This window comes from Apiospora marii (genome assembly GCF_038362585.1).
Source record: "Apiospora marii strain CBS 49790 chromosome Unknown utg000006l_segment0_segment0, whole genome shotgun sequence".
Classification (NCBI taxonomy): domain Eukaryota; kingdom Fungi; phylum Ascomycota; class Sordariomycetes; order Amphisphaeriales; family Apiosporaceae; genus Apiospora; species Apiospora marii.
In genome coordinates this window covers 77,086-94,178 of record NW_027117378.1, presented here as the reverse complement: position 1 = coordinate 94,178, position 17,093 = coordinate 77,086, and the positions used below count along the sequence as shown (strand labels likewise).

The 17,093-nt window shown below is 56.7% G+C and overlaps 6 protein-coding genes across 6 annotated transcripts; 4 read left to right on the top strand and 2 right to left on the bottom strand.

Moving 5' to 3' along the window:
* Positions 1-839: 839 nt before the first annotated feature.
* Positions 840-2,875, top strand: PG985_009805 (Cytochrome P450 monooxygenase; the record flags this gene model as incomplete). Its single annotated transcript, XM_066829573.1, has 6 exons — positions 840-1,074; positions 1,273-1,469; positions 1,531-1,899; positions 1,960-2,084; positions 2,149-2,641; positions 2,711-2,875. The coding sequence occupies 6 exons, from the start codon at positions 840-842 to the stop codon at positions 2,873-2,875; spliced, it is 1,584 nt and encodes a 527-aa protein (XP_066681963.1).
* A 1,216-nt stretch (positions 2,876-4,091) lies between these two features.
* Positions 4,092-5,823, top strand: PG985_009804 (uncharacterized protein; the record flags this gene model as incomplete). The annotated part of the gene is made up of 3 exons (XM_066829572.1): positions 4,092-4,204; positions 4,336-4,803; positions 4,860-5,823. 3 exons carry the CDS (start codon positions 4,092-4,094, stop codon positions 5,821-5,823), a joined length of 1,545 nt encoding a protein of 514 aa, XP_066681962.1.
* Positions 5,824-8,776: 2,953 nt separating this feature from the next.
* PG985_009803 (uncharacterized protein) lies at positions 8,777-10,690 on the bottom strand (the record flags this gene model as incomplete). Its single annotated transcript, XM_066829571.1, has 4 exons — positions 8,777-9,290; positions 9,359-9,499; positions 9,555-10,255; positions 10,355-10,690. 4 exons carry the CDS (start codon positions 10,688-10,690, stop codon positions 8,777-8,779), a joined length of 1,692 nt encoding a protein of 563 aa, XP_066681961.1.
* An 890-nt stretch (positions 10,691-11,580) lies between these two features.
* PG985_009802 (uncharacterized protein) lies at positions 11,581-13,469 on the bottom strand (the record flags this gene model as incomplete). Its single annotated transcript, XM_066829570.1, has 4 exons — positions 11,581-12,537; positions 12,611-12,682; positions 12,729-13,115; positions 13,179-13,469. The coding sequence occupies 4 exons, from the start codon at positions 13,467-13,469 to the stop codon at positions 11,581-11,583; spliced, it is 1,707 nt and encodes a 568-aa protein (XP_066681960.1).
* A 17-nt stretch (positions 13,470-13,486) lies between these two features.
* On the top strand, positions 13,487-14,030 carry PG985_009801 (uncharacterized protein; the record flags this gene model as incomplete). The annotated part of the gene is made up of 2 exons (XM_066829569.1): positions 13,487-13,494; positions 13,631-14,030. The coding sequence occupies 2 exons, from the start codon at positions 13,487-13,489 to the stop codon at positions 14,028-14,030; spliced, it is 408 nt and encodes a 135-aa protein (XP_066681959.1).
* Positions 14,031-14,626: 596 nt separating this feature from the next.
* On the top strand, positions 14,627-16,555 carry PG985_009800 (flavin-containing amine oxidase; the record flags this gene model as incomplete). Its single annotated transcript, XM_066829568.1, has 2 exons — positions 14,627-15,409; positions 15,482-16,555. 2 exons carry the CDS (start codon positions 14,627-14,629, stop codon positions 16,553-16,555), a joined length of 1,857 nt encoding a protein of 618 aa, XP_066681958.1.
* Positions 16,556-17,093: the final 538 nt, after the last annotated feature.

Sequence of the window (17,093 nt, the reverse complement as noted above, 5' to 3'; positions counted from 1 at the left end):
AAAGAGCAGTCTTGGGAGAAACAACGTAAGCTAAGTAACCAAGGACCGTAAGATGAGGAAATGCCATCAATGACGAGGGGCAACACACCCAACACCCACACCCACATCCGAGATTATGGTTGTCTGTCAGCATCCTACGAGAAGTGAAGGCGCCGATAAAGAAGAGAAGAGGGTGTGGGATGGGGGCCGACGCTAGCTTGCCCAGACCTGCGCCATAATCTCACCTGCCCCATTGCACCAATGAATGTCGTACAGATTCCGCGACATGGACATGGATATGTGTGGCTCCGCCGGATCCGAGGTCCTAGTCAGAAAACCCGCCCAGTAATTGTTCCCGCGGGACCTCCCACCAGCTTGGAGGATGATGCGATGGCCTTTATGGTCTTTCGTTACTCGAAGCTGCACCGGGGACGACTAAGACGCTTTCCTCGATTGGGCCAGACAGCAGCGAAATGCGAAGGCGAAGTCCAACATCCAACGTGAGCTGAGATGTGTTGGCCATAGCCATGCTGCCTAAAGATAGACAGAAGGGCATGTGATTGTACCTGTTTTCGCGTGCACGCTCTGGAGAAGGGGATGTCGGGTGTGCGGTATAGAGTGAGCTGGAGAACGCCTTTGGACCTGTCTCCCCGTCTAATCATTACGCGGGAAGGATGCTCTCGTCAACACACCATTCTACATAGTCTTATATATGTACATCATACTCATGCCCTTAAAGGAAGAGCTTTGAAAGTGTTAGCATCTTGTCATCATTTAGACAGACTTTGCTAGATCTTCCCGAGAATCCCGCCTTCATGAAACGAGATCATCGACCCGTGCCGCTGATACCTGATCCCAAGATGAGTCTTGTCGCGCCCATCGCCCTCGCCGGGCAGATCGCCGTGGCGTGCGTGCTCTTTGTAGTATGCGTCGTCGTCAAGATGATCTTCTTCATACGGGTGGCGAGGAACCAGAGGCCGAGCATATCACGGGTGCCGGGCCCTCCCCTGGCCCGATGGTCGCGCCTCTGGATCGCCTGGGCTCTGGGGACGGGGCGATCGCATGAGATCTGGGTGGACGTGAACCGGGAATACGGTGAGTAAATTTCTTCTTTCGTCTCTTGTTTCTTCCTGTTTTTGGTCTTCCTAGTTCAGATGTTTTCTCCTTCTACTATTCTGTCTGCCACCTTGTACCGGTGGTAGTAGGTGCAGCACCATGCACCGTTCTATATGTTGCAGATCCATATACCGTCTGCTGCAGGGTACTGACAGGGTTCGCCTTCTACCCCAACAGGCCCGGTAGCCCGGATCGGCCCCAACCATGTCATTACCGACGACCCGGAAATCACCCGCCGCATCCTGGCTGCCCGATCCGGCTACGTGCGCGGGCCCTGGTTCGACTCGGTGCGCATCGACCCCCACATCCCCAACATCGTCTCGGAGCGCGACCCCAAGAAGCACAGCCGCATCCGGGCCAAGCTGGCGCCTAGTGTAAGTCTTAATTGTGGGTAGAGAATTCGTAATGAAAGTGATTGATTGACACTCTGCCCAGTTCACCGGCAAGTCGGTCGCGACCATGGAGCCCGTCATCGACACCCTGATCGCCGGCTGGATCGACACGCTGCGCCAGCGGTTCGCCAGCCCGGCGCAGGTGTCGTTCGACATCAGCCGGCGCATCCAGTACCTGACGACCGACATCATCACTAAGCTCTGCCTGGGCGACGAGATCGGCTGCGTCCGGCACGACCGCGACATGCACGACGTCCTCGAGACCGTCGAGGTCGGCAACAAGGTCTGCCAGTACTTCTCCGTCTTCCTCGGGCTCAACACGACGCTCTTCTACCTGGCCAAGATCCCGGCGCTGCGGCGGGTCATCTTCCCCAAGGTCGGCGACAAGTCGGGGGTGGGCCGGCTTATGGGGGTATGTGTTCTCGGTCAAAATGTCAATGGTTATCTATACTGACTTTGCCTCGAAATACAGATTGTCCGCCAGGCAGTAGAGAAGCACGACAAGGAAGAGAGCAACTACTCAAACGACATCGTCTCCTCCCTTCTGAGCCGAGGCATGCCCAAGGATCAAATCGACTCTGAGGTCGTCATCGCACTGTAAGTAGTCCATCTCTAAAACATAATTATGCAGTGAGTACTTGATTGATATTGTGTGCATCAGCGTGGCTGGCTCGGACACCACCTCGACCTCGGTGCAGGGTACCCTGTTGAGCATCATCACGAACCCGCAAGTCTACAAGACCCTAGACGCCGAGATCCGCTCGGCCGTGGCCCGGGGCGACATCTCAAGCCCCATCCGCGACGCCGAGGCCAAGCAGCTGGTCTACCTGCAGGCGTGCGTGCTCGAGGGCCTACGCAAGTTCCCGCCCCTGAGTCAACTGCGTGAACGGGTAGTTCCGGAAGGTGGGGACTTTCTCGGGATGTTCAACCTGCCCGCGGGCACCTTCGTCGGGCTCAACGCGTGGGGCCTCCAGCTGAACAAGGACGTTTACGGGGAGAATGCAGACCTCTTCTACCCAGAGCGCTGGCTTGTGGACGACCCCGACCAGCTCCACGCGATGCACCAGACACACTCGCTCATCTTCGGGCACGGGTCGACAAAGTGCCTCGGCACGTCCATTGCCATGATGGAGGTCGCCAAGGTGATCTTCGAGGTGAGTATTTACCAGCATGCATATTCACTTCCGCCTACAAGAACCATTTCTGACCCCAGACCAATCAAGCTTCTCCGGAATTTCGAAATCACCATTGCCAACCCGCACAAGCCGTGGTCGAGCCAATGCTACGGCATCTTCTACCAGAAAGACTTCAACGTGCGTCTCCGGCCAGTCGAGGACACTTACGTCCAGCCTCCCAAGTACGAACATGTGATTCTCTCCGACAGCTGAAGGTCCAGTTGGTTTACTTGAGTCCGGCTATCCGGGTTGTATTCTACTTTTCCCTTGAGGGATGGGGTGTGGGGGCATGAACGGCTTGGCGTTGGCTACATAGATATCTGGGGTTGCACGAAGTCGCTAAACGGTTCCTACCTGGGTTGTAATGGGTGTGTAGAGAGATTCTGAGGTATTTCTTGTCATGCAGGTATTGGGATAGATTCAGCCTTAAAATTCATGGTATCAACAGTAGCAACAGTTGTGGATGCACCATGCATGCATGCTGACAGTCCAATCAATGTGGATGACGTATCGCAAGCGCTATCAAAAATACAGCACATGAAGTTTGTGCGACACGAGCGCATGTATGTTGGTCCCCTGCTCATTACGCCTTTATCCGACCATCTCCCAGCTGCGAGAGGGGTGTGTGCACAACACCCTGCTCTTTCACCCCTCCCTCCCTTTTCTTGGTGGCCACCCAATATGCGTGCGTAAGCAGCCCCCAACCAAAAAGTGAGAAACATGTTGCATATGACGTGGCGTTGACAAGTTACAACCGTTTGGAGTTTTTCAGTCTGTACTCAAGATTGGCCCAAAAGCGACTGCGCTGCGCAGATACGTTACCCAGAGATAAGCTTACATACAATACAATATTATGTCAGCTGGCTCAGCCCACTTTGTGTTTTGCTTTTCTAGATGTGACCGCCACTAAGACGGGACGGGGCGAGATCGGTGGTGGGCAGTCCTTTGGGTGTTGATCAAAACGGTATACCGGGCTCCGGGCATTCTCGCCGAGAGGGTGCGTTCGGGAGGTGATCATTGCCGAATGGATTAGCCTACATAATCATGGGAGTTCAGCTCGGGTGCCGAGAGATGCGTTGCAACCCCTTAGACTTCAATGTTGGCTGGGCTTGCGGCAGGCTGAGCCCTGATCTGAGGTAAGCCCCAAAAGGCCATTGCTTCGGAGATTGAATCTTCCACCCCTACCACCCTCTTCTCCCTTGGTGCGTCGAATTCACAGTGACACAGGTTGCGAACTCTACAGCTCGTTCTCCTTTCCTCATTGGAGAAAATGATTGAAACCATTCTTTCTCTCATTTCGTCATACTTCTCATAAACTGTTAGGCCGTTGACAGCTGTTGCCGACTCTGTTGAACACAGCTCAAGAACGCAACACTTGAATTCAAGTCGCTAGTTATTTCGATTGCTCTAAGCCACTTCACCCGCAACCATGTTTGGTGGCCATAACCCCCGCGAGCCGCCACTGGCTTCATCCTCCCTACCCGTCGTCGGCCACATGGTGGGGATGATGAAGAGCAAGTTCAACTACTATGTCGATCTCAGGTAAGCCTGCGAAGCTAACGCCCGCCCCTACTTCCCCAACGATGCCATATTAGATCATCATGAAGCAAACAAGCAACCAGCCAATCAAGATCCGCAAGCTGACACCCTCATGACTTCCTCTCCCGTCTTAGTAAGCAGACCGACGCCCCCATCTTCACCCTGACGCTGCCGGGCCAGAAGATGTACGTGGTGACCAAGCCCGAGGTGATCCAGAAGGTCCAGAAGCTGCACCGGGTGCTGGCCTTCCCGCCCATCGGGGCCAAGTTCTCGTCGACCGTCTGCGGGGCCAGCCAGGCGGCGCAGGACATCCTGGCCCGCAACGTCAACGGCGACGAGGGCCCGCACGGCCTCTCGATGGAGTCGTACGCCGCCATGCACGAGGCCCTCAAGCCGGGCGAGCTGCTCGACGACATGAACCGCGGCATGATCACCGAGATTGCCAAGTCGCTCGATGCGCTGCAGCCCGCCGCCGGCAAGGGCGAGTCTCGGAGCTTTGGGTTGTACAGTTGGCTGAGGGAGTCTATTACCACGGCTACCACCAGGTCGGTATACGGCCCCATGAGTCCGTACGAAGACAAGGCCATTGCCGACGCATTCTGGTAAGTCGACTATGCCTCCCTCCCCCTATTTACCCCCAATTGACTTTGTGGTCCAGGGAGTTCGAAGGCGGCCTGATGTCGATCCTCGTCGGCGTCCTCCCCTGGCTCACCGCCCGGAAGCCCATCGCGGCCCGGGACCGGGTGGCCAAGGCCTTCGAGGCCTACTACCGCGCCGGCGGGGTCGAGCAGGCCTCGGCCTACGCACGGATGCGGTACCAGGTCGAGGTCGACAACCGGGTGCCGCTCGCCGACATTGCGCGCTGGGAGGTCGGCGGCTCCATCGCCGTCCTCGTCAACACGACGCCCTCGGCCTTCTGGACCTTGTTGCTGCTGCACTCGTGCCCGGGCCTCGTCGACGACATCCGCAAGGAGATCGACGCCTGCACCGAGACGAAAACGACGACCTCCACTGAGGATGGTGGAAGCACTGGTAGTACCCTCAAGACCCTGGACATCACGACCCTGAAAGAGAAGTGCCCCTTGCTCTTGTCCGCCTACCAGGAAGGCCTCCGCTACACCTCGATCGGCACCTCGGTTCGCGAGGTCATGGAGGACACCTACCTCGAGGGCTACCTGCTCAAGAAGGGCACCATGCTCCAGATGCCGAGCCGCATCATCCACCAGAACACGTCCCTCTGGGGCCCCGGCGCCGCCGACTTCGACCCCCGCCGCTTCCTGGCCGAGAACAAGGCCAACCGGCCCAACGACGCCTGCTTCCGCGCCTTCGGCGGCGGCAAAACGCTCTGTCCCGGGCGGCACTTTGCCACCAACGAGGTCCTGGCCGTGGTGGCCCTGTTTGTGGCGCGCTTCGACATGAAGCCCGTGAAGGGGACGTGGGAGCAGCCGTCGACGTTGAATAGTAATGTGGCCGCGGTGGTCATGGAGCCGGATCACGACGTGGAGGTGGCGATTACGAATAGGGAGGGGTTTGGGGGCGGGGAGGTGCGGTGGGCGATCAATTTGCATCCGTCGGAGAAGGTGTTTGCGTTGGTGACGGAGGACAATGAGGAGCAAAAGTAGCTAGATGTTTGAGAAACACTGCAGATGAATTCCAGGTCCAATTGTAGTGTACAAGCTCCCTTATTTCACCACCCCATCTTTCCCAGGCCAATATTAGCTCATCCGGAACGAAAGACCAACAAAAAAGCAGAATGATCATGATCATGTGCGGCGCAGAACACCTGACCACCAAAAGCCCTTTAGGTGAAGACTGGCAAATGTACTTGAGGGCGATAGCTGTGCAAAAGCCACCATTAAAGGTAGACACACGGAAAGCTCTCGTGTACAACGCGAGCGAGGCCGCAGTTCCCATGCGGCCAATCACGTGTCGACATCGACAGCCACAACAAAGAGACCGGCGAAAGGCTCCCCCAATAACCTAAATCAGCCGCAAGCAAACACATGTTTGGTAAGACTAATCACATGATCAGTACGACCACCAAAGAGGGGTCGAGAACGAGAAAATTCCATCAAGGTCAATGTGAACTTCCATCAGCACCTCCAACGCACCCCATATCAATTCGCACAAGTCGTCGATTCCAACATGCCTCTTTGCGAAACCTGCGAAAGCACTGACTTTGTCAAGCTCGCATTGTCCTCTAGGAAAACTGTTGAGCCCTTTGAAGACGGACTACAAACAGGCCTCGGCCTGTATTGCTGCAGGCTCGAACGTGATATTCGGACCTCAGCAGGCTTTGTCTTGTATCATGACACGCTAGAAGATTTGGTGGCAAGCGCTCAGCTTTGTGACCTCTGTCGGCTCATTTTGAGACCCGTGGAAATGGTCCTCGCAAATAGGAGAACAGTGGGAGAAGACCTCATTCAATGTCACGACTTGACGGGTTTCCAGCTCTGGGCATGCCCATATGAAACTTTTGATCAGGAAAGTGGAGTCCTTATCCTTGGCATCAGCAAAGATAGGTGGACCGAAGCATTTGTTCTGTGTAGTATGATGTTCCGTGTTGACGAAGGTAGGTATAACGAACACACGACACTGCCTTCTCCATCTGCGCCCCATATCTTTCTTTTAGCGTTCGATAGGTACTTCGCTAAAACGGAAAACAGATAGTCCATTTAGGCATATGATTTGCGGCAGAACGTATCCTATTTCACCTAAGGACCCCAAGGCAATTCGTAAGATCAACCACTGGCTCAGAGAGGCGATTGAGCAGGATAATTATGTCCCAGCCCTTAATCGGCAACGTACTAGGCTGTCGTCGGTGGTCCACAAAATTAGAAACATGTTCGGCAAGGCCAGCGAGCAAGCCTGGCCTAACATAACCACTGTTCGGCTGCCTAGTCGACTATTAGAAATCGAGAACGAGGGCGCCAAAGTTCGCCTCGTCACCGCGACCAGTAAAATGGCCAAGTACGTCGCACTCAGTCATTGCTGGGGCGTAGCCAGGCCAATGACTCTCACCAAACACAGCCTCGGTCTACTCAAGTGGGGGATTGAAACGTCCTTCTTACCCCAATCATTCCAGGACGCCATATGGATTACCAATTGTCTCGGTATACAATATCTGTGGATCGATAGTCTCTGTATCTTGCAGGATAGTCAGCAAGACTGGATTTACGAATCCGCCAAGATGCGAGACATTTATCAAGGCTCGTGGCTTACGATTGCAGCCAGCAGGGCAAGTGGCAGCGCGGAAGGGTTCCTGGGAGACCAGGTCCATTATGAGCACATCGCCTTCCCCTATCAAGCGGAAGATATGTCTGGAGAGATCGTGGCCTGCACTGTCCCCATTGAAATTGCTGGGAAACCAAACGATTGCGTCGAACTTAATGATGAGCCCTTGACTACCCGAGGCTGGGCGCTACAAGAACGGTACATTTCCAAACGCACTCTCCATTTCGGTCGATCGCAGATCCTGTTCGAATTCAACGGCAAGGTCCTTACTCAGGACAGTGGCAATTACATTACGCTCCCACGCTATAAGTCTATGCATACCTGGGGCATCGGCTATATCGACTGGTACATGCTTGTTGAGCAGTACTGTACCCGAAAATTAACCAAGGAGAGCGACAAGTTGCCCGCCTTGGGAGGAATTGCGGCTTACTTTGCCCCCCATCTTTTCAGGGGTAACGATTTTACCTATCTGGCTGGCTTGTGGCGCGAGGACATGCTGGCGGGCCTGTGTTGGATGCGCGATGTAGTGTACCCCGAGGGTACGAACCCACAGGTCTACCGCGCTCCATCCTGGTCATGGGCCGCTACCGAGGGAAAAATCCTATATTACTTTAAGGGAAAGGCAACTAGAGAGTTGGCCATTGCAGAAGATGCGTACACAAGTCTAGCCTCACTTGAAAGCCCATTCGGGGAGATACGAGAGGGCTGGGTACGTCTTCGGGCGATACTTCTACGGCCACACAGCAATGACGATGATCCCGTGCAAACGAATTTTGAGTTCTGGGAAGACGAAGAATACTTCGAAGTTATCGCAACATGGGACATAGCGCCACGTCACGAGGCTGCAGATGCAGCCATAGGCGAGACAGACCTTCGATTCATTCCAATGGGATACTGCGTTGAAGATTGTGAAATGCAGTATTGGTTGTTCTTCCTGATAGTTGAGCCAGCCAAACACGACGTAGGCCAGCACTCTGATCTGCAAGGCTTTCGAAGGGTTGGTGCTGGGTTTGCCTTTCCAGAGAGATCTCCTTCAACGATGATGTTGGCGAAAGGTAAATGGACGGAGATGTCACATGCAGGCCAGCTGGACGATATAATCCTGATCTAGAATGAGCCTGCGGGTAACGAGGATGAAGCAAGGGGCAGAGTTGCATCGAATCTTGATTCTGAATTTGGTCTGTTAATTAGCGGCTTGGTTTCACATCTCACCCTGTTCATACCAAATTTCTATTTTTGTACAACTCAGCTACAAGTAATTAGGTAAAATATTGGCTAGGTAGCATTTCTATTAATATATATTCATATCAAGTAGAATGTAAGGACTTTGCTACCGCTTGTTCAGTGACTCAACCCCTTAGCCCGCGCATAATCCACATCCCGATAATACCGCCCCGCCGTCGCCTCCCGCAACCTCCTCCCAAACCGCGTCATGACAAACAAACTCGCATTCCAAACCAGCCCGATCCCGCCCACAATACAGTACACCCGCAGATACCCGCTCCTCTCCAGCCAGGGCGTGATGCCGTAGTTGATGGCAAACGACAGCGTGTTGCGGATCAGCACGCACGTCGTCACCATCTGCCCCGCCAGCTCCGGGTAGCTGGCCATGGCGTAGCCGAGCGCGGCCGAGACGCAGAGCGTGCCGTTGGCGGCGATGGCCGTCTGCGTCACGACCAGGGCGAACCAGTGCAGGTGGTACGTCACGCCCAGCCCGTAGAGGACGAGGGCGAAGGGCACCAGGAAAATGCTGGCGCAGAAGACGTAGAGGACGTGCTCGGGCTCCGAGATGCCGCCGTTGCGGCGGGCGAGGCGGACGGTCAGGAGGCGGCCGACTTTGCCGCAGTAGTAGCCTCTGGGGAGGAGGAAGAAACGAGTTAGCGATACGTTGACATGGGAGGAAGTCTGGGTACTTGGACTTACCCCATGATGGAACCCAAGACACCACCGGCGTAGGCGGCGGCGACGGTGGCTGTGTTGAAGCCGTACTGGGTGGTGTAGACTGTTCCGATGGTCGCATTCTGCACTCCTTGCCAGACAAGGCTGTTGGCGCCATACATCAGGCTGTGACACAGTTAGTTCTCTGGGCTCAGACAATGCCGAAATCGAGCGCACCTACCCAGCATACACCACCGCGGGATATGTGAAGCCCTTGATTGGAGCCCACATGATGTTGAGGAGGCGGTTCGGCCGCTTCTTGTCCTTGATCCCGAGCTTATCCAAGTAAGACTTCCGCGGCCAGATAACCTCGCCCGACTCGCGGTCCTCCGGCGACGCGACGGACGCGTGCGACTTGGAGTCTTCATCCCGATGAGTCCCAATCACACCGGTCTCGGGCGACGTCACGGCCGGGCTGACTCCCTGGGGGGACGAGGTTGGGGTACGGATGCCGTCACCCTGGTGCTTCCGGTCGTAGTTGGTCTCCTCCATTAAAAAGAAGCAGTACAAGAACGCAATCCCGCAAAAGATGGCCCACCACCAAAGCGTCCACTGCCAGTCCATGCCGTAATTAATAAATCCCGCCAGCATGGGGGCCAGCTTGCCCGTCAGGGCCAGGGACCAGCCGTACCAGGCCAGGTACTTGGGCCGCTCGTGGGCGAACCAGACGTCCACCACCGAGATCTCGCACAGGGACTCGACGGGCGAGCCGAAGAAGCCCAGGATGATGCGGTTGGCCGTGTAGGTGCCCGAGGTGGTGCAGAGGGGCGCCGTGGCCAGGATGATGATGTTGGCTAGGCAGGAGAAGAGGTAGACGGGCCGCTTGCCGTACTGCAGGGCGATGGCTTGCCAGAAGATGCATCCCCAGCCGTAGAACAGGAACTGTCTGGGTGTCAGCTATGAATCAAAGCAATTGGGGTTTAATCGAGTCATCCCCTATCCAAGAATAGTTTGGCTGCATATCAAAGAAGATTGACGTACCATGATGCCGGTCCCATTGTTGATGTCGGTCAACGTTAACGCCGTGTCCTCGCGGATCGGGGTGACGATGGAGTAGACGGCGCTGGCCGGGATGGCGACCATGATGGTGTAGACCACGACGCAGCTGGTCGACAGGATCTTGCGCCGGAAGCTCCAGTTCAGGGGATCCTCGGGGTCCTCGCTCGGGCGCGGAACCAGGAGGATGTCGGTCTGCCCCTTGCCTTCGGCATGTTTGGAGACCATGTGGCCATCGGTGTCGATGAGGCGGACCGTCCCCGGCGGGAGGCGCTCGCTGGTGGCGTCCATTTCGTGGTTGGCTGCGGGTTTGTCCGACATCACGGGACAAAAACCAGGATTCGACTGTTGGGGGACATCCAAAAAAGCAAAACTGTTGGCTGATGGTGTGTTTTTAAGAGCCCATCAAATTTACCCAGCCTTTCCTGGGGATCAAAGTATGTTTGCTGGAGGCAGACAGCCGAGTCCCTTGCCTTCGGTCAGGCTCGTAGTTGGTCAATCAGGAATCCCGGACGGTCGGATAGGGGATAAGCTATCCGAGCACGCAGTGTGTGGCCAAGTTGCCTCGCGGTATCTCTCCAGCCCCCGTATCTCTAGGATCGGGTACCGGAACCCGTTGTGGTTTGCTTTGATTATCAAGTGAATTCCCCTGAAAGCCTGTTTTGGGCTTCTTAATGCTGTGATAGAGGGTGATAAGTTATCATCTTGGGAGCAGTTCCCCACAGGCCGTGGTGGATGTGAAATGGAGCACTTCTCCAGATCGGATGGCAATGGGACCCTGGGGGGGGAACCCCGACAATGTTGAGATAAGGGGACCGACCATAAGCGGCAGCCCCGATCGTTCTCGAGTTGCACCAGCCAGACGCAAGCATTGGCGACAGGTGCGACCCATGCCGCTGCAACAGCTGATTGCCGTATCAGTGAAAGGTACTCAGTACTAATCGATTGTGTGTAGCAACCTTACTGACTGGGTAGGGTCAAATCCGACATATTCACTTTCGACCTGTTAGTAGCCCGTCCAGATTCTGCATACTACCGACGATGCACTCTCGGCTTAACAGCCCATCAATTGGCCCCGCCCGCCCGAATCCCTGGGTTTGGGCCGTCGCTCAATATGAGCTCACAATAGCGTAAAATTCGGTGTTCAAAACTTTCACGGTGATTGAGCATATATGGCTTTACTTGTTATGAAGTTCTCCCATCCTGACCTTTTACTTTCGACCCATTGCCCGCTCAATCTCGGCCAACGCCGCAAGCACCTTCTCCTCTTCTTGCCTCCTCCCCACCACCTGCAAGCTCACCGGCGCGTTGCTGAACCGCTCCGGGCTGTACACGTCATAGACGAACCTGTCCTGGTCATTCTTGGGGGCGTAGTCCAGATCCTTGGCGTCGTGGGTCGGATCGACCGTGGTAACCGGGAACACGGCCGCGGGGTAATCCAGCAGGTTCCATTGCGCCGTGTAGCCCCAGTAGCGGGACTGTCCGTGGGGCGTGGCGGCGCCGAAGGAGGGCGGACAGAGGATCACGTCGACCTCGCGGTGGCCCTCGTTACCCGTCTTGGACCAAGCTTGGGCGTACCGGGCGCGGTACTCGTCTCTCTCGACGCATAGCTTGGAAAATGTTAGCACAAATGGCAGCAGGGATATCAGGCATTGGGGTTCACTTTCCTTCCAAAGCTCATGTTGCGTCAGCTCCTTGACCGTGGGCTGTTCTTCTATGATGAACTTGGTGAGCGGCAGTATGGGCTCCCCACTCTCCTTGATCAACCCCAAGACCTCCTTCCCGCCATCGGGCCAGTACAGGGCCGATATGATGTCCCACGCTTTTCGGTGATCCAACTGTTCACAGTCCCAATCGACGACTTCCATGCCCGCCTTGCGACAGGCGTCGGCCACCTCCCGCAGCGCGCGCATCATGGGTGGATGCGGCTGCACGACGCCATCCCACCACTGGACGGCGATCTTGAGGGGCTTCGTGAACTTGTAGGGGTCCACTCCTTGACGGTGAGCGACGGCTCCAGGCGCCAGGGCTTCGCCGCCAGCGCCACCTTCATGAAGAGCTCCAGCCCGTCGCGGTCCACCGTCATGGGGCCCGGGCAGCCCTGGATGGTCTCTTTGCCGGCCCCGGCGTTCCGGAAGCCAGCGGTGCCGACGCGTTTGATGCTCGGCCTGCGCAATCGATCACCCATGTCAGCTCATTGCAGTAGGAGAGGGAAAAGGGGTGTGATCAATGCATCTTTACTGACTTGAAACCGTAGATACCGACATGTGCAGCGGGGCAGCGGATACTTCCGCCAATGTCTCCCCCAACGCCCTGTCCGCGTTAGTATCCTGCGAATTCAGGGAGTCATCGTACTTACCAAGATGCTGCCGCGCATGCCCAGCAGTGCCGACTCACCCCCGCTGCTGCCGCCGGAGGTGAGGTCGCGGTTGTAGGGGTTGACGGTCCGCCCGTAGACGTTGCTCTCCGTCTCCAGGTGCATGATGGTCTGCGGCTGCGTCGTCCGGGCGAAGAAGACGCACCCCTCGTTCCAGAAGGTGTCGTACAGCAGGTTGGGCCCGCTGTGCGCCTTCCCGACCCACGCCACGAACGACGCCGACGTGGTCACGTTGGCGCCCACCATGCCATGGTGCTCCTTGGTCGAGATGGGCAGGCCGAACAAGGCTCCTCGTGGCTCCGGCAATGAGTCGAGATGTTTCGCCCGTTCGATGGCCTGGTCCCAGAGGAGCTCGGTGAGGCAGTTTGTCTGTGACTCGAGTCAGCTGCGATGTTTCCTTCTTCTCGGGGTAGTTCCAGGGCCCATCCGTACCGCAGCTTGCGCCAAGGCCGCTCTCCGCAAGAAAGCGCGAGTCACTTCTTCCACTGTGACCTTTCTCTCGCGGAGAAGACCCAGCAACTCTGTGATCCCGTACTGCTCTGTGATTTCGATCTCCCGAGCAGTCAGGGCAGCCTTGGGCAGATCCTGAGAGCTCAGGGGCAAGTGGTCCGCCTCCGGGATGCCATTAAGTCTTGGCTCGACCTTGGCCAGGGATGCATCTCGCCGTGCCCTTGCCCAGCTGACCTTCTCCTGCCAGGTCTGCAAGTTTGCAAGACTACCCATGTTGCTTCAGCGTAGCGATGTTCGTGTGGGTGGAGAGCCTAGGCAATTTCGAGCTGGGTTTTCCAACTTCTGCAAAAGTAGGTAGATCAAAGCTTGTCTACTGGTTGGGCAAAAGAAAAAGAAACCCTTTCCGACCCTAATTATTGCTTACATTCACACAGGCTAGTACAAAAGGGCGCACAACAGGGCGTCAGTCACTTGGCCTCAGACCCTGGTCACGTTGACATTTTGCCAAGCCCGCCAAAGCCGGGGATGCGAAGACCAACGCCTGATAAGACATACCTCCGACTGCCGGGCGCGCGTGCTGCTCTGACACATTCGCTCTGTGTCACTATCTCCGATCTAAATGTTCTTCGCAGATATGAGGGTTACTTCCGTTGTGGCCGCGGTACGCTACGAGGAACCCGACTTGCTATCACTTATCTTGCAGTCTATCGCTTGCCGAGCCCCGCCGCCAACGTCGTGCAGATCCCCGAAGCTGGGTCGGGCAATGTCCCACACACCATTCAATTCGCTGCCACAGCCGCCTGCCCGAGCGTGTCACTTGCCGCGCCCTTCTAACTGAACCTTTCTGGGAGACCTGTCGCTTTGCTCACTCGCTCTTGCCTTTTTCATTCGGCTTTCCCCGCCTACAACGAAACTGACTCGCTTACTCTTCCGAGGTCATAATAAACTACCGAAATGGCGGGGCTAGTAAACCTACGGGGAATTGCCGAGCGACGTGTACCCAAGGCCTGTGGGGTGAGGGGGAACATGGCCGAAGGCTTTCTTTGATTGAGAAATCCTTGATCGCAAAACAGCCGACTTGGTCGTCGATGATCGGCAGGTCCGGGACTGCAGACATAGTGGGGGATTGACGGGCGTTATCGAGCTGCGTGCCTGGGCTCTTATCGGACAGACAAGATTCACCCAATTCGGCAATTCCGCAATGCGGCTCACGCCCGGCGCCAACGATCCCCACTTCTGCTGGACGGCAGCGACGCTCGGGTGCCGGCCAGTCTTATCTATTGCATCAATTTGGAGCGACACTTCATACTGCCGGTTTCCATATCACGTCGTCACTTGGGAGTAAATCGCATCAGTGGTCCTGGTAGTCTATTCGCATCACCAACCATTGTCCCGGGCTTCATTGGTACAAAGACGGGAGATTCGTCAACATGGTGTCCCGAGTCCAGAGTCTCGACCTGGCCAGCACATCCAAAGTCTACCATGCCCCAGCTACCATCATCCAGGGGAACTCCCGCCTAATCCACGTGTCCGGTCAGGTCGGCACGGCCAAGGATGGCACCGTCCCGGCCGACTACGAGTCGCAAATCCATCTGGCCCTGCTGCATCTGCGCAAGATCCTCATCGCGGCCGGCGCCGCCATCCGGGACATTGCCAAGCTGACCCTGTACATTGTCAATTACGACCCAGCCCAGAGGAAGCATACACGGCCTATCCAGCGCTTCCTCAGGGGCCACCGTCCCGCCATCACGTTGGTGCCCGTCACGCAACTGGCCGCACCCGGCTGGCTCTTCGAGGTGGATGCCGTGATTGCATGCCCCGAAGAAGTGCCCGCCGCATCCTTACCAGCTCCCACCAACGTTCAAGGCGGGACCAACTCGGAAGGCTTCGATGTTGCCATCATTGGCGCCGGTCTCGCCGGGCTGACCGCCGCCCACGAGTTGCTTCGTGCCGGTCTGACCTGCGTCGTCCTCGAGGCCCGCGACCGGGTGGGCGGCAAGACTTGGAGCCAACCGCTGACAGCAGACGGAGGCCGAGAAGGCGGCATTGCCGAGATGGGGGCGGCGTGGATCAACGACGTCAACCAGACCAAGATGATTGCCTTGACCCGGCGGTACAAGCTCGAGCTCATTGAGCAGAACACGAGCGGCAACTGTGTCCTGCAGAGTTTTGATGGGAAAGCGTCAACGTTTCCCTACGGCGAGCTTCCACAGGTAAGACTCAACCCAAAACTCAGAGACATGGTCATTGGATAGAGCTAATTAGACCATTTTTTCTCCATTCAGTTCGACCAGGTTACCTCGGAGGACGTTGCCCGTATCCGAGATATGTGCGAGGCTGACTGTCAAGCTCTGGACACTTTTGCCCCCACGAGCACCGCGCTCGACTCCATGACATTCGACGCCTACCTGCGGTCCCGCGATGCCAGCCCAACCAGTCTGGCCACGGCGACGGTATGGACCCGCGCCATGCTGGGCGTGGAGCCGAGCGACATGTCGGCGTTGTTTTTCCTTAACTACTGCAAGTCCGGGGGCGGCTTGTTGCAGATGCGCTCCGACCGCAAGGGCGGGGGTCAGCATCTGCGTATCCGTCAGGGCACTCAGTCCATTGCCGAATGCCTTGCCGCAGATCTCCCCGCGGGCGTCGTAAGGCTCAACAAGCCGGTTGAGCGTGTCATCCAAGATGGGCCAAGCTACGTCGACGTGCTTGACAGTGACGGCGCCAGCTACCGAGTCCGCAAGGTCATCACGACCGTCCCCAGCCCCGTCCTCAGCCAGATCGACTTCACGCCCCGACTGCACCCCGCCAAAGAAGCCTGGTCCCAGTCCGCCGGCTACGGCTTCTACACCAAAGCCATCGTCGTCTTCCGAGAGCCGTTTTGGGCCGCCAAGGGCTTCTGCGGCCTGGCGCAGTCCTTCGTCGGCCCCGCCAGCGTGGTGCGCGACACGAGCAGCCCCGCTGACGACAAGCACGCCCTGACCTGCTTCATGAGCGGGCCCCCCGGGCGGGCCTGGGCGGCCCTGCCCGAGGCCGAGCGCAACGAGCAGCTCCTCGACCAGCTGGGGCTCCTGTACGCGGACCGCGCGGCCGTCGACCGTTGTTTTGTCGAGGTCCTCCAGTACGACTGGGCCGGCGACCGGTGGGCGGGCTACGGCTGCCCTTGTGCGAGCTTGTCGCCGGGCGTGCTGGATACGCTGGGGTCCGGGTCCCTCCGCGAACCCACGGGGAATCTGCACTTTGCCGGCACGGAGACGGCGGGCGACTGGAAGGGGTACATGGAGGGCGCGGTGCGGAGTGGGGAGCGGGCGGCGAAGGAGGTAATTAGTGGAATATCGAGAACTGTCCTCCCACACCTATAAACTCGGTCGACCTACTGTGTAACTTCCTAGTTGGTCTGAGGCACGGGTGGACCGATGATGATCCTCTTACGTCCGGCGGCGATACACAATAGTTTGAATCCGCCCTTCTGCGCCGCCAGAGTATGGTACAGTCAGCACATATCATGCCATCAACGAGTCCAATGACGCCAGTAGGGTAGCAATGTATACACTTGCATGAACCACGCCCCAATCAGGATAACAGTACTTGAACAGCAAGTTGCTTCATTCCTGTTAGGTCAGCAGGAGTACCGCAAACACCGAGTGTGTATTCATCAACAACACTGCTGCGCATACTTCGTAGGCGTCTTCTGACACCGCCTATTGCCAGGTAGCTTTTTGTTTCCGGAGACGCATTACAGTAATACTCGCTCGCACGCATATAAATGCCAAATCTCCTCAACCCCTTCTCTCAACACCACTTGTGCGGTCCATCATCACTCATCCTGATATCCGCCATTGCAGGCCACCCATCGTGTCAAGCCCCGTACTGGCCAAAACAGTCACCACAATTAACCAA